The sequence below is a fragment of the Capra hircus genome, chromosome 6 (genome assembly GCF_001704415.2).
Source record: "Capra hircus breed San Clemente chromosome 6, ASM170441v1, whole genome shotgun sequence".
In the NCBI taxonomy this organism is placed as follows: domain Eukaryota; kingdom Metazoa; phylum Chordata; class Mammalia; order Artiodactyla; family Bovidae; genus Capra; species Capra hircus.
Genome location: NC_030813.1, coordinates 6451234 through 6467488, shown reverse-complemented (window position 1 = coordinate 6467488; position 16255 = coordinate 6451234). Strand labels below are relative to the sequence as shown.

At 36.6% G+C, this 16255-nt stretch overlaps 1 protein-coding gene across 1 annotated transcript in view; it reads left to right on the top strand.

Annotated features, from left to right (window-relative positions):
• The window catches only part of USP53 (ubiquitin specific peptidase 53), a 57262-nt gene that overhangs the window by 36455 nt on the left and 4552 nt on the right, over positions 1-16255 (top strand). The window contains exons 10-14 of the mRNA XM_018049174.1: positions 2336-2498; positions 3173-3325; positions 4316-4462; positions 5483-6221; positions 8107-8183. Coding sequence (XP_017904663.1) covers positions 2336-2498; positions 3173-3325; positions 4316-4462; positions 5483-6221; positions 8107-8183 — 1279 coding nt within the window. The remainder of the gene's footprint in view (positions 1-2335; positions 2499-3172; positions 3326-4315; positions 4463-5482; positions 6222-8106; positions 8184-16255) is intronic.

Genomic DNA, 16255 nt, shown 5'->3' with positions numbered 1-16255 from the left:
ATTACATAAGGCTGTCAATTGTCACCTTGCTTATTTACACCTTGCAGAGTACATCATATGAAATGCCAGGCTGGATGACTCAAGAGAAATACCAACAACCTCAGATATGCAGGTGATAACCACTCTCATGGTAGAAAGCAAAGAGGAACTCAAGAGCCTCTTGCTGAGAGTGATAGAGGAGAGTGAAAAAGCTGGCTTAAAACTCAACATTGAAAAAACCAAGATCATGGCATCTGATCTCATCACTCCATGGCAAATAGAAGGGGAAAAAGTGGAAACAGTGACAGACTTTATTTATTTATTCTTTAATACTTTGATATGGCAGTTTATTAAGAAGTTCCATTTGAGTCAGTTTGTAGCAGCATTTTGGCACTCCTATTTTGCATCCTTATAGCTTAAATTGTCAAAATTTGAAGAAAGAACTGGGTATATGGTCACTCTGAGTTTCAGGTTTGTTTTGTTTTCAAATTAGTCTAGTTTTTCAAGTATCTCAGAATTCCAAGTAAGGAGAGTAAACAGCTAAATGTGTGTAATATGAACAAGCTCCTCAGGAATTTTTTAAAGGTCTTTTTCTTCTGTAAGCTAATATTCTAGAATGCTTTCTTTTTTGTTTCATTGGTTTTGTTTTTAAATGAACGTTAGAGAGGTGTAATTTACAAACATTAAAAATGCACCCATTGTAAGTTTATAGTTTGGATAGTAACAGCTGTAAACATGCCTGTATAACCTCCACATTCACTGTATGGAACATTTTCATGACTCCAGAAAATCCTCTCGGGTCCCCTTGCTGTCGCTTTTCCACCCTAGGCCCCAGGAAATCACTGATCTCACTGTAGATTAGTCTTGCTCATTTTACAAGTTTTATATGTGTGGTATCTTATAATACGTATTCTCTGTGTTTGGCTTCCTTTGCTAAGCACATATATATCTTTTAACATATAGTCATATATTAAAATATGTATTTTGCTGTGTGTATCAGTGCCTTATTTTTATTGTTGTGTTCCATTTTATGACCGTAAAACAGTTTATCCATTCACTTGTTGAGTTATGAACAGTCTTTGTGTGAACCTACTGTTTTCCATTAATCTTAGATAATACCCAGAAGTGGGATTTCTGGGTTGTATGGTATGTGTTAATCTTTACAAGGGACTGGCAAATTGGTCTCCAAGTGATTGTACAGTTTACATTCCTGCCAGCCATGTACTGGAGTTCCGGTTGCTCCACATTCTCAGGAGCACTCCATGTTGGTGGTCATCTTAACGTTAGCCCTTATAGCAAATGTATGACGTTATCTCAGTGTGATTTTAATTTGCATTTCCCCTATGATTAATAATGTTTTGAGTATTCTTTCATGTTTTTATTGGCCATTTTTTATGTCTTTTTGGCTAAGTGTTCAGATGTATTGTACATTTTTCAAATTGGATCGTCTTATTAATGAGTTGTAGTCATTCTTTCTTCTGGTCACCAGTTCTTTATTAGATATATGTGGGGTTTTTTTCCTTCTTTTCATTTTCTTCATGGTGTCTTTCAAAGAGCAGAAGTTATTATTTCATTTTGATGAAGCCAGTTTTATAATTTTTTTTCTTCTCTGACTTGCCTGATGTCCTATCTAAGAAATCTTTACCTCCCCTAAGGTTCTTAAGATTTTATCTTTTGTTTTCTTCTATAGGGCTTCCCTGGAGGCTCAGACAGTAAAGAATCTGCCTGCAATTCAGGAGACTGGGTTCAATCCCTGGGTCAGGAAGATCCCCTGGAGAAGGAAATGGCAACCCACTCCAGTATTCTTGCTTAGGAAATCCTATGGATAGAGGAGCCTGGCGGGCTATAGCCCATGGGGTTGCAAAGAGTCAGACACCACTGAGCAACTAACACTTTCATAACACTTTCTTCTTTATAGTTTTTTCATGACTCATTGTGAGTTCATTTTTATGCTTTTAGTGAAATGATGTCAAAGTTCATTTTTTCATATGGCCATCCACTTGTTCCAGCACCACTTGTTTAATAGACCATTATATTTCCCCATTAAATTGCTTGAAGTCTGTCAAAAGTCAGTCAACTATGTATATGCAAAGCCTTTCAAAATCTGATTATTCTAGATCTTGATATAGAAAGTATATAATCTTGCTCACCAATTTTTTAAATGATAATGTTTAAAAGATTTTTATGTTGACTAGTTTCTAAATAAAACTAATTGTATAATATGATGAATAGTTGAACAGCTAGTATCTGGGTATCTTTAAAATTTTTTTAATATACAAAATAATTCAGTCTCTGCCTTTTCATGTAATGCATTGATTGCAAAGTTCTGTTTCTATTCATTGTGATTTTTTTTAAGGTTGGAAGTAGATGGAAAGATGTGGTCTCCAAGTGTATCCGATGCCATTTCCAGCCATTGCTTTTGTTTTATGCGAACCCAGATGGCACAGCAGTTTCCACTGAAGATGCACTCAGGCAGGTCATCAGCTGGTCACATCATAAATCAATTGCAGAAAATATAGGTAATTCTTCTTTAAAAGTTCTTTTTAGGGTTTTTCATTGTAAGAATCACACTGCTGCTGCTGCTGCTGCTAAGTTGCTTCAGTTATGTCTGACTCTGTGTGACAGCAGCCCACTAGGCTCCCCCATCCCTGGGTTTCTCCAGTCAGGAACACTGGAGTGGGTTGCCATTCCTTCTCCAATGCATGAAAGTGAAAAGTGAAAGTGAAGTCGCTCAGTCGTGTCTGACTCTTAGCAACCCCTAGGAATACTAATATACTGAATATGAAATGAATGTTGAGGATCAAAATGTAGTTTCAGTGGAATCCAGGAAAATTCTAATACTTTGAGTTAGCCTTTTTAAAGAACCTTTGCTCATCTGTGGCCTCAGAGGCACCTTCAGCAGCCACCCACTACCCTGCTCACACAAGCCCAGGAGGGGTTACTTGGCTGGTAGCTCTTACTAGTGATGAGTACTGAGATTTCAAGTAAGTTAGTACACCAGAAAAGTCCAAAGGAGCTAGGTCACTTTTGAATGTATTAACAGCACATGTAGAAATCGTTAAAAGATGTCAGTCCTCTAAGTTTTTAATAATTTTCTCATTAGTATTAAAAGTGTCTGAAAAGATGATTCAAATATCTCTTCTTCTGGTAGAGAGGATGAAGGAAATGAAACATTTTTGTTGGTCTTTTTAAGGATGTGAAAAGCCCTCGATTTCTAAGTCAGAAAATTCAAAAGAAAATGGATTTGGTGATCAGACAAAACAGAGGGAAAATCAGAAATTTCAAGCAGATAGCATTTCATCATTTAATCGGAGCCACATTCAAACAAGTAGCGGTAGAGGACCAGGTATGTGGGTTTTTTTTTTTTTTTTTTTTGGCTGTTCTGTGTGACATGTGGGATCTTTGTTCCCCAACCAGGGATTGAGCCATTGGACCGCCAGAGAATTCCTGACCAGATATGTGTTTAAATTTTCATTTTTACGTTGTCCTTGAGTAGTTAAGCTTCCCCCCTTTTCACTTACTGTATGTAATTCTTTTTAAAGACCAGAAAGAGAATCCTTAACTAGCTTTTCTTGGCCATGAAGAGAAAATAGCAAACAGAAACAAAATTTTGTCTTCTGACTTAAGCATTTGTCTGAGACCTATAGTTTTATTTGAACAGTTTGATTCAACTAGTGGTTGAGTTTTTCCGTGTACTCAAGACTGTACGTAATAGGCTGGAGGCAATCTGGACTGTCACCAAAGAAAGCTATGATATGGATATGGCCTTTCCTTCAAGGAGTTAATTATTAAGTTGGAGAGGAAAAACATTTAGTTAATAATTTGGCTCGTATGCCAAAATTAAATTTAGCATTGGTGAATGCAACAGGAGTTTGAAGTTGCTATTGTTGTAGTTTATTTTTAACCTTGTTTATTCAACTCTCTCTTGTCATTATCAACCTACAACTTTAATTTTCACAAATGAAGATCTGTGGTTAGGATCCAACAGGAGATATCAAAGTATGGTGTATAATTATGGTTTAGAAATATATATAACTAATTGAGTGACTTTTGAGGATGATTTTATAAAGGGCTTTTAAAATGTATTAATGAAATAATATCTAACCATAAAGTAACCCATTTAAGCAAGAAAAGATTCAGAATGAACAATTATCATGAACAAAAAACTATAATAAATGCTCTTTAAAGTTCTTAATGAAACTATACCTTTTTCCATTTTATATATTCATCTGTATTTTGTTAATATATTGCATCTTAAATTTTTAATGTAGTGCAGTTTGTACTTTTATTGAATAGCATGAAAAATGATCTGTGTTATTATAATTTTTTTTTTTAGTTAAGTCAAGTCACAGTGATCAAAGGGAAAAAATAAAAGACATTTCCAGAGAATGTGCTCTAAAAGCCATTGAACAGAAAAACTTACTTTCCTCACAAAGGAAAGATTTGGAGAGGGGACAGAGAAAAGATTTGAGTAGACATAGAGGTAAGTTAAGAACTTGTAGCATTCATTGGAGAAAGGCAGCTACAATCTTACTTTAAAGCTAGCTTTTATAATTTAATACAATTTAATATAATTTCTTTATATATTATATATATTTATTTATAAGTTATATATCTTAGTATGATTTCTATAATGTGCCTGTTACATCTATAAATGTAAAGTTTTCCTAGTTCTTATTCAATTATAGCATGGAAAATTTGTGTTTTTTTATAGTTTCACCTTTTAACCATAAATTCAATTCACCTGTATGGTACATTCAAATAATAAGGAAGGTTATACAATTAAATAAAAAGAATTTTTTTTCCTGCAACCCAACCCTTGACCTTTGCTCTGTTCCACTATTAACAGTTTCCATGATCATGTCTTACTTTTATGGTTTTATGCCCTTATTTATGGACATATGATTTAATTGATACTTCTAGGCTTTAAAACTTGATTTAATCTTGCTCCATTGAAATCCTTTCACAGTTACTTTGTGTACTTTTTGCATGTAGCCACAGCATAAAATTTTTTCAGAATGATTACTGGGTTAGAGTATGTTTATTTTCAGTTTTGATCGGTATGGCTCAGTTGCCCTCCTAAAATACTTGACAGTCTGCACTCCCATCAATGGTGATTAGATATCTGTTTCCAGCAGTAATTGGTTTAGTAAACTTTTAATCTTACCAATATAATAGGTGGGAAAATATGTTTATTTTTATGCTTTTTATTATGAATGAGATAGAATACATTTTTTTTAACTTTTCTAATTACCTTGTGATCTGCTTTGCAGATAATTTTTTAAAAATCATTATATAACCATTTATATTATAAATGTATCACATCAAGCATAAATAGAGATTTCAAAAGCAATTTTTAATCTCAAAGCACTATGTGATTTAAATAACTATCATTATTGCTGCTTAACGTTTCTTCTTTTCATCAAAGAAGGTGTTTGGCTTGTGATTTAACAAGTGGCTTTGAAGAGCTTTTGTATCATTCTTTCCTTATTTATTTTTAAAGATTTGGTTGATGAAGACCCTCCACATTTCAAGACTGGATCACCTCCTACCCTAAATGGCTTCAGACAGTATGGGAATCCACATCTATATCATAGTCAAGGGAAAGGACCATGTAAGCATGACCGAACTGCCCATCAGAGTCGAACTTCTGCACAAACCTTAAGCTCAAGTAAATCCCAGATTCTTGCTTCAGGAGAGAAAATAACTGGCAAAAGTAAGAGTGACAGTGGTACTGGGTATGATACAGACAGTAGCCAAGATTCTCGCGATAAAGGAAGCAGCTCTAATGGCAGCAATAAAAGCCGAAACCGAGGTTGGAAACCTATGAGAGAAACGTTAAATGTTGATAGCATTTTTAGTGAAAGTGAAAAAAGGCAGCAGAGTCCAAGGCATAAATCAAACATCAGTAACAAGTCTAAATGTAGCAAAGATCAGAGTTTTAACAACTGGCCGAAAGAGAATCCAAAGCAAAAGTGTTTAATGACTATATATGAAGATGAAATGAAGCAAGAAACGGGAAGCAGGACTTCCCTTGAATTTAATGGAAAAGTAGCAGAGAAAAATAAAGCCCTCAGAGAAACTAAAGTTCATGGTGACAACTGGCAGATGCAAAGGACAGAGTCTGGATATGAAAGCAGTGATCATATCAGTAATGGCTCTGCTAATTTGGACTCGCCTATTATTGATGGAAATGGTACCGTGGTGGATATCAGTGGTGATAAAGAAACTGCATTTTTCAGGTAATGCACAAATTATATAAATGATTTTCCCCCATCCATTGTCTCTTTAATTACTTGAAGGAACTTTCAAACACTGGGGTCAGTTAAATGAAAAGCAAAGAGCTTGAGCTCAGAGTAACCTGGGATATCACAGGTTATTTGATATTTTGCGTTTCTCTTTTTAATAGTTATTTCCTGATTCCTAAAATAACAGCTGTTTATTTTGAAGAAATTTAGAAAGTAAAATGCATTGTCATTTTGCCACTAAAAACTATTGATATATACTACAAGTTTTAAACCATAGATTTAAATTGGTATATTTGTCATTAAGCTCATTGCTTAATTCTTCAATCTATTTAATGCTCATTATCCCATCTCCAACATCTGTAACTCAGAGCTGGGGTTATTTTCTTCTGTCGTAACCCAGTTCCATGAAGGAGATATTTTTCCTTTAGCAAATATTAAAGAATACAGCCAGTAATTAAGTTTTCATTCAATTAATTCTTAATTCTGAAAACATTTATTATATTACTGTTAGCAGTCTACTTCCACATCTCTGTAACCTCTAAAATATGTCCACAGCTTAGGTCAGTTAACCCACTATGTTTTCCCTGAATCAGTCTAAAACATCTTAATTTGATATTAGCTAGTATTTTATCACATTGATTATTGAAAAGCCAGATTTGCAAAAAATGACTGCCCATGTTTTACTAAAATAATCATTATAGTGAAGACTTAGGGAAGTTTTTTTATTTGGCAGGGTAATTTCATAATACTTCATAAGGTATTAGAGAGATCAGGACTTTGTAACCAGATAGGCTTCAGTTCAGTTCACTTCAGTCACTCAGTCATGTCTGACTCTTTGCGACCCCATGAATCGCAGCACACCAGGCCTCCCTGCCCATCACCAACTCCCGGAGTTCATCCAAACTCACGTGCGTCGAGTCGGTAATGCCATCCAGCCATCTCATCCTCTGTCGTCCCCTTCTCCTCCTGCCCCCAATCCCTCCCAGCATCAGAGTCTTTTCCAATGAGTCAACTCTTCGCATGAGGTGGCCAAGGTACTGGAGTTTCAGCTTTAGCATCATTCCTTCTAAAGAACACCCAGGACTGATCTCCTTTAGGATGGACTGGTTGGATCTCCTTGCAATCCAGGGGACTCTCAAGAGTCTTTTCCAACACCACAGTTCAAAAGCATCAATTCTTCAGCACTCAGATTTCTTCACCGTCCAACTCTCACATCCATACATGACCACTGGAAAAATCATAGCCTTGATTAGACGGACCTTTGTTGGCAAAGTAATGTCTCTGCTTTTGAATATGCTATCTAGGTTGGTCATAACTTTCTTTCCAAGGAGTAAGCGTCTTTTAATTTCATGCCTGCAGTCACCATCTGCAGTGATTTTGGAGCCCAAAAAAAAGTCTGACGCTGTTTCCACCGTTTCCCCATCTATTTCCCATGAAGTGATGGAACCAGATGCTATGATCTTAGTCTTCTCAATGTTGAGCTTTAAGCCAACTTTTTCGCTCTCCTCTTTCACTTTCATCAAGAGGCTTTTTAGCTCCTCTTCACTTTCTGCCATAAGGGTGGTGTCATCTGCATATCTGAGGTTATTGATATTTCTCCCGGCAATCTTGATTCCAGCTTGTGCTTCTTTGATTTAAGTTACTGAGCAAATTAATTTGACTTTCACAGCCTTAATCTGTGACATGAGGATAATAACTATTGTAAAATGAGAATATTAACTACTTTTAAGTATTATTGTGAGATGTAATTAATCCCCTAGAGCAGCACATGGTGTATAATAATTGTTTAACAAATGTTTCCTTTCTTTTTCTTAGGGTAAAGTAAATAATAATCCATGGTAGCTGATATGTTTGGTGTGTGTTTTATTTTATTTTCTAGTGATCAGATTAAGACAAGCAACCTAAACACAGAACGTGTGAACTATACCTCCCAACAGAGCAAAAATCACTTAGAAGGTAAAATTTTTATTTAAATATATTGTAATAGTAGCAGTAAAAAGTAAATCATGATATTAAGACTAAAGTAGGTGAAAACAGTCCTTCTACTGATGAGTTGATGAGTAATGAGGATGGAAGTTGGGAGAGTTTATGCTTGAAGTCTTAAAGGATGCAAATAGCTACTTCAGGAAGTAGGAATAAAGGCAAGTGTGTCAGCCAGGCTAGGCTAGATTCTGGGCTGTGCAGTGGTAGCAACCTGAAAATCTCAGTGTCTTAACACAAGATTGTTTCTTGCTCACAACACATGTCCAGTGGAGGTCAGCATGACGTCTCTTCCTGTGATGTCTCAGGGCCTGAGACACATGGTACCCGCATCTCCACCAGTGTTTCTCTAATTGTTGCAGTATTGCAGGAGAGGGTGGTGAAGGGGACATAACGTGGAGACTCAGTCACGTGTGAGCACTTAAAACTGTCAACCCAGAAGCGGTCCAGGCGCTTCCGCTCACATCTCACTGGCCGGGCAAGTCTTCACAGTCAGGCTAGCATCACAGAGGGTGGGAAAGGGTGGTTTACCAGCGCGTTCAGTCTGTTTGAACAGTCCCGATATCTGCCACCTGCATTACGGATAGACAGAAAACCTGATAAACAGCCTGTTGGAAAAGTTCAGTTTGGAAGCAGTAAATGTGTAATGGTGTGACATTATTATAGGTGATTTGTTAGCAACATACAGCAGCTCAGAAGCAAAGAAAATTAGATGTTTGAATGTGTATAGAATTTGGGATTGTTACTGAGAGGTTATACCTGAAGAATTTGGGAAATGGGGTTCAAGGAAAATGATGAGCAAGGGGATTATAGAGGTTGCAGTCAAGGACATTGTCTTCAGATTTTAGAATTCAGAGGATTAGAAGGGATATAATTTTTAACAACGAAAAACAGCCATGATGAACACATTTTAAAGTTTGTTTTTAGTCTTTATCTTTCTTAAGGTTTTTATGGAGATTATTTTTCAGTTTGCAGATGTTAAATTTGATTAAATGTTTTAAGTATTTTGTTTTCTTCAGATGGTATAATATCAGTAGGAAGCACTTATATTAAGGAAATAACCTTCCTTTCCCATATAAAATGTCTCGCCTGTTTTAAAAATCTGATAAAAGTCTGGTAACAAAGTATTACAGGAAACAGTAAGAGGTTTGCCAAAAAATCAACAGCCAAAGTCAGTAAAAACTGAACAATAATCGCAAGTTCAGTGCTCTCTACAAAATGATGCTTGCTTCCTGACATTAATAAAAACACAGGGTCATAGAAATGTTGATGGTTCGGAGTGCGTTGCTATAAGAACTCTGTAGTGGATTTCCCCATTTAATATGAAAGAGTATATATGTAGCCCACTTAAAAATATTCTTTTTAATTATAAAATGCATAACAAAATTTGTCATTCTAATCATGTTTAAGTAAAGATTGCGTGATGGTAGCTACATTCCCATTGTTTTGCCACCATCACTAGCATCTATCTCCATAATTCTTTCACCTTCTCAAATTGAACTCTGTCCCATTAAACAACTCCCCATTTCCTCCTCCCTCCAGCCCCTGGCAACTGCTGTTCTACTTTCTGGCTCTTCGAATTTGACTACTGTAGATACCTCATATAAGTGGAATTATACAGTATTTGTCTTTTTACAGCTGGCTTATTTCGTTCGTTAATGGGCTTCCCTCATAGCTCAGTTGGTAAAGAATCTGCCTACAATGCAGGACACCCTGGTTCAGTTCTTGGGTTGGAAGATCCCCTGGAGAAGGGATAGGCTAGCCACTCCAGTATTCTTGGGCTTCCCTTGTAGCTCAGCTGGTAAAGAATCCAGGTTGGGAAGATCCCTTGGAGATGGGAATAGCTACCCACTCCAGTATTCTGGCCTGGAGAATTCCAGGGACTGTACAGTCCATGGGATTGCAAAGAGTCAGAAACAACTGAGCAACTTTCACTACTTTGTTTAGCACAGTGTCTTCAGAGTTGCTCCGTGTATCAGAATTCCACTCCTTTTTTAGGCTGAATAACATTACATTATATGATGTAACACATTTTGTTTGTCCACATTTGGGTTGGTTTTGCCTTTTGGGTATTGTATGAAATGCTCCTATTTATATGGATGCCTGAAATCCCTGCTTTTAGTTCTTTTCAATATATACCCAAAAATGCAATTGCTGGATCCTTTGGCGATTTTACGTTTAATTTTTTGAGGAACCACTACACTATTTTCCATAGCAGCTGCAGCATTTTGCTTTTCCACCAGCAGTGCACAAAGGTTCCGGTTTCTCCACCTCCTCACCAGTACTTGTTATTTTTTTTTTTTTTTATAATTGCCATCTTAGTGGGTATGAGGTGGTATCTTTTTGTGGTTTTATGTAACCCACTTTTTGTTTAACTACATTAATTGCATTACATTACAAATATTATTTCTTATTTAATAAACTTCAAAACTTGTAAGAGTTCTTTAAACTAGTTTTTGCTTGTGTGCATACATGCTAAGTCACTTCAGTCATGTCTGATTCTTTGTGATCCTATGGACTGTAGCCCACCAGGCCCCACTGTCCATGGGATTCTCCAGGCGAGAGTACTCACCAGGCCCTCCTCCAGGGGATCTTCCAGACCCAGGGATTAAACCCGCATTTCTTAAGACTCCTGCATTGGCAGGCCCTTTTTTTGTTTTTTAACCACTAGCACCCTCTGGGAAGCCCAGTCTTTGCTTAGGGAACCGTTATTAAAGTGCATACCTTATGGTATCCATATGTGTGTTCCCCTCCCCTAGTTTATGATTGACAACATGTTAAAGTGGGTATAGCAGTTTATTTCCTAAGCTAAAAGGTTGCCCTGTGTCGATTTTTTTTTTCCCCAGTAAAGCACAATTTAATTTTCTGTGGCATGGTATCATTTTCTTGGATTTCTATTTCTTATTTATAAAATGGGACACACATACATTATTGACCTGAAGAATCACTTTATCCATGGATAAAAGACTTTCACAAAGTTAAAGAACCTTAGAAAAAAATTTTTAATTTCTATATTCTGTTTTTTAAGTCAGCTTTTAATATTAGTCTGTATAAGTTTATGCACTAGTAGAGAACTTAAAATCTAAAGTAATGCCATTGTAGTTATTTCACTGATAATTTTTCACTGATAGAGATACTATGCTGCTGCTGCTTATGGGTTCTGTTGCAAATAGAAAAAAATACTTACGTTGCCTAAAGCTAGTACTTGGAAACACTGTTGGAATTCCACAATGCCATTTAGATTATTTTAGCTCCTGTATTAAAAATGGGTCACTAATGGGGATGATTTCAAATGACTTAAATTGCATTTAAAACAGAAGAAATGACATGTTCAAAAGTACATGGACACCACATGTACTTTTGATACCACATATTAGATAAACACAGGTAACTTGTTATATACAAGGCTGGAATGCATCCATGGAAATTCTGAGATGATGGATAGAGGCTAGAGAGAAGCCAAATCATGATGAAACTTTTATGCTATTTTTAAATCCTAAGAAGTGGAAAGGCACCAAAGGACAAGGAGAATAGTGTACTCCAATTTGCATTTTAGAAAAGACTTTTTAGTGGCTGTGTAGCAATGGTCACCCACTCCAGTACTCTTGCCTGGAAAATCCCATGGGCAGAGGAGCCTGGTAGGCTACAGTCCATGGGGTCGCAAAGAGTCAGACACGACTGAGCCACTTCACTTTCACTTTTCACTTTCATGCCTTGGAGAAGGAAATGGCAACCTACTCCAGTGTTCTCGCCTGGAGAATCCCAGGGATGACGGAGCCTGGTGGGCTGCCGTCTATGGGGTCGCACAGAGTCGGACACAACTGAAGTGGCTTAGCAGCAGCAGAAGGTGAATTTAGAGCAGTGGGAGAAAAATTAGATACAGAATTTAATATCTTAGGGGAGAAAAGATGAGTACATAAACTAAGACTGTATCTATGTCAAGAAAGAAGATTTCAGAGATTGTAAGAATATGTGGACAGTGGAGTCAGGTTCTATGACAGATGTACACAGTGCGGGGAAAGTAGGAAGTGGGGAGTAGCCGTATTTGGGTCTTACGTATGTGGATTCTGCATTTACCAATTGGAGGAGTACAGGAAGAAGAGACAGATTTCGGGGGTGAGAGCCACTCGGTCGCTCAGTTGTGTCTGACTCTTCTGACTGTGTGGACTGTAGCTCACCAGGCTTCTCTATCCATGGGATTTTCAGGCAGGAATACTGGAGTGGGTTGCCATTTCCCAACCCAGGGGTCGCACTTGTGTCTCATACGTCTCCTCCATTGGCAGGCAAATTCTTTACCACGGGGCCACCTGGGAAGCCCTCATATCTTGGCATCGAGTGGGGATGTCAGATTTAGTTTCAGATTTGTTTGGTTTGTCATTTTAGGTAAATAGATTTAGACAGTTACAAATGTCTGTAATGCGGGAAACGTTATGTATCGGTAGCCATCAACATATATGAGAATTGAATGCCAGAGATGTGAGCACCACCACTCAGGAAAACATGAGACGTCAGGGCATAAGGCAGATGAAGGGGCATGGGGTCTGTTGGCTGGGAGAGATGAGCTAAGGCAGAGAGAAGGAGCGACTGTGGAGAAGAGTGAGTAGCGACTGGAAAGTATGAGAAGATACAGCAGAGGAGAGCGTCGCACGGAGACTAGGGAGATGGGGAGGTTCAAGAGGAAAAATGGCCACGGGTAAAGCAGAATAAGGATTAAAACCTGCTAGTTTGATTTAGCAGCTAATAAGGCATTAGTGACCTAGTGAAAGCAGTGTTAGAGGCACACTGGAACAGACCCAAGAATGTGATAGGACTGAAGTGTTTAGAAGTAAGGGGCCATGATTTTGTAACTTATTCTCAAGTGGTTCAGAAAAAAAAAAGGTAAAATGATAATAACAGGTGAATCTGGGTAAAGGATATACAGGTAGGTATTCTTTGTAGTAGTTGTAGTCTTTCAGCTTTTCTGAACTTTTTGAAGTCATCTTCCAACTAAAAGTTTTTCAGAAAAGATTACAGTAAATAAAAAAGCAGTAAATAAATGCAAGCATCTGTCAGGATCTTTGCTGTGAATAGTAAAGAAGTGAAGTGAAGTGAAAGTCTCTCAGTTGTGTCCAACTCTTTGCAACCCCGTGGACTATACAGTCCATGGAATTCTCCAGGGCACAATACTGGAGTGGATGTGTTCCCTGCTCCAGGAGATCTTCCCAACCCAGGGATCAAACCCAGGTCTCCTGCACTGCAGGCAGATTCTTTACCAGCTGAGCCACCAGGGAAACTAAAGGAGAAAAAGGAAACCAAGCGCTTAGTTTTGCATTTATGTTACAGAAGGTAAGGGACTGATGTTGTACAGAGGAGAAAGGTGTGAAAAGAGTGGGACAGAACAGTAATTAATGGAATATGATCTCTGGAAGTAGAGTGAAAGTGAAACAGAGAAGGCTTTGAGTTAAAGGAGTGGTAAATGGGAGAGATAAAGGTGAGTGTGGGTACCATTCAGTATGTATTATGTTAGATGAATCCTTTGAAGGTGTTCACACCTAATGGACTCTTTTCTCTGTGGAGTAAGGTTATCTACTGAAATAAATGTATGCTAAGATATTTACAGATTGTAAGTAACTAATCACAAAGGAATTATTAGGCCTTTCAAAAACTTTTGCCATTACTTTGGAGTCTATATTACTTAACCTCAGTTAATCATAGAAGTCAGGGTTGGTGCAAGCTGAGAGTCTTGATCTTGCAAAGGACAAGTAAGAGTGAAAGGAGTTAATCAGTGGTCAAAAAAATCTGTTAATCTCCTTAATTCTTATAAAAAAATCTGTACCTCCATTATGCTAAGTGAAATACACTATCCTTAGTTATTAAATCCTAAAATTAGTGAATGAAAAATACTTTAATCAAAAAGTATATTTGTGTACATAAATTTGATTTTTTTCTCTTAAGATTTTTTTTACAAACTTCAGAGTATATTAATTTAAAATAAATATGTTAGAAAGTATATCTAAAGAATATACTTTAGAGGTACTTTTAACAGTTGGTTTTGTCTCTATGCATACTAAGTTTATTTTCTCTAGGAGCTTCACCGACCATTGAGAAGTAGTTGCTGTGGCCCAGCATCATCAAATATTTACATATTTTTAAAAACCATAAACTTTCAGTGTTGAAATTTAATTTGTAGCAAAATAGCATTATTTGCTCTTTCTTTAAAGTAAAATACCAGTGAGAAAAGAAGACTCATTGCTTTTTATTTCGTATCATCCCTAAGTTTGGTATCTGATAGATTATTACATACTAAAGTATCTGTTCCTTTTGTCATGTAGTAAATTTAGCCAGAAATATTTATACAGTTAAAGTTTTGTGATTTTTTTTTTCCCTAAAGTATTTAAATGTTAACTTTTTATTGTAAATCAGATCATTGATTAGGTTATTGCTCTTGGATTTCTAGGCTTTGTAGTTGCAGTATTATTTTTTTAGCCTGAAATCTTCATACACAACGAGAGTGAGGATTATAGTGTCTAGAATAGCAGTTTGGTTTTCTTGTTATGTAAGTCTGTTTTAAACCTAGGTTATCTTTTCAAATTAAGTAAATATATTTGATTTCTTGACTGTTGGGCTTTAGGTTTGTTTGTATACAGTACCAAAATTAGCATTATTAATTAAAGCTCCTTGTGTTGATGTTGAAGTAGCTGCTTTGCCAAGTGTTAAAATCCAGCTCTTAGATTTGCAAAGAACCTGGAGCCGAAATTCTCGGTAAAGACACATGGATGTCTGTGTCAGCAGAAGAGAAAAATAACACATCTATTTTTAAGTTAGTTGGAATTCTGAAGTCAGACCACTTGGTTGAATGCCTGCCAGTGATATTAAAATTTCAAGCATATTTATAAAACCTCTGCTGCCTCCTGCTGCCCATTGTGTGGATAATTTGAGAATTAAGTATTTAATTCTTTTCGTATTTGTGAATATTAAATTTTGAGTTACAGATAAGTAAATAAACATTCTGTAGTTAAAACCACAGTGGATGGGAAATTATAACTTCAACTTAGAAATTTCTCAGACTTTAAAGAATGAAAAATAGTTAACATTCTTTCTGATACTACTTTTTTTTTTAGTCATAAAGTAGCTGTCAAAGAGAGAGGCTTAGATTGCTAAATTATGCAAGTCTTCCAAATGTTGTTACATTTCTGTATATCTCTTTAAAGAACATATTTTAAAATATTACCACAGATATTAGCAGAAAGTCTTAATTATTGGAAAACTACAAAACTCATGGTGGTAAATACAGGTTTTCCAAAACTCTTGCTTTCATCCAAAACCTTATCATTGGCAATAAATACTGCCAGTTGTTTTCCTGAAATGACAGGTTCACTTCTTTCAAGAAAATGTATGTCAGATAGTCAATTCTGAATAACTGAAGATGGTCAATTGTCTTTTGAAGTAAAAATGGTTTTCAACTGTAAAGATTAAGTGAAATAACTACTTATCAACTTCTTAAAACTTGAGCAAGCAGTCAATAAATGGTAGCTCGTTCATGGTGGAATGACATTTTACGTGTTATCATAATACCCTCTCACTCATTTTAATTCAGTTGATGTTCCTAGTATTCCTGTGAAGCAGGTAAAATAGATAGTAGGATCTCATTAAAGGAAGAAACCTAGACTGTAAGGTGGTATAAGGTTTTAAAGTTGGTTTTAATATAAAGTAACCATCCAATAAACAGTGAGTCCAAACTTCAACTTAAGTTGTGTGCCTGTGCTAAGTCACTTCAGTCGTGTCCGACTCTTTCCGACCCCATGGACAGTAGCCCACCAGGCTCCTCTGTCCATGGGATTCTCCAGGCAAGAATACTGGAGTGGGTTGCCATGCCCTCCTCTAGGGGGTCTTTCCCACTCAGGGATTGAATCCTAGTTCTCTTACGTCTTCTGCATTGATTGGCAGGCAACTCAAGGCATCTATTTTCAAATGTAGGATCTTCCCACCCATTCATCAGTAAAGAGTAAATGGGAAATACAGTTCCACATGACCCATCAAGAATAACACTTTTGGGGCATTGCTGACAT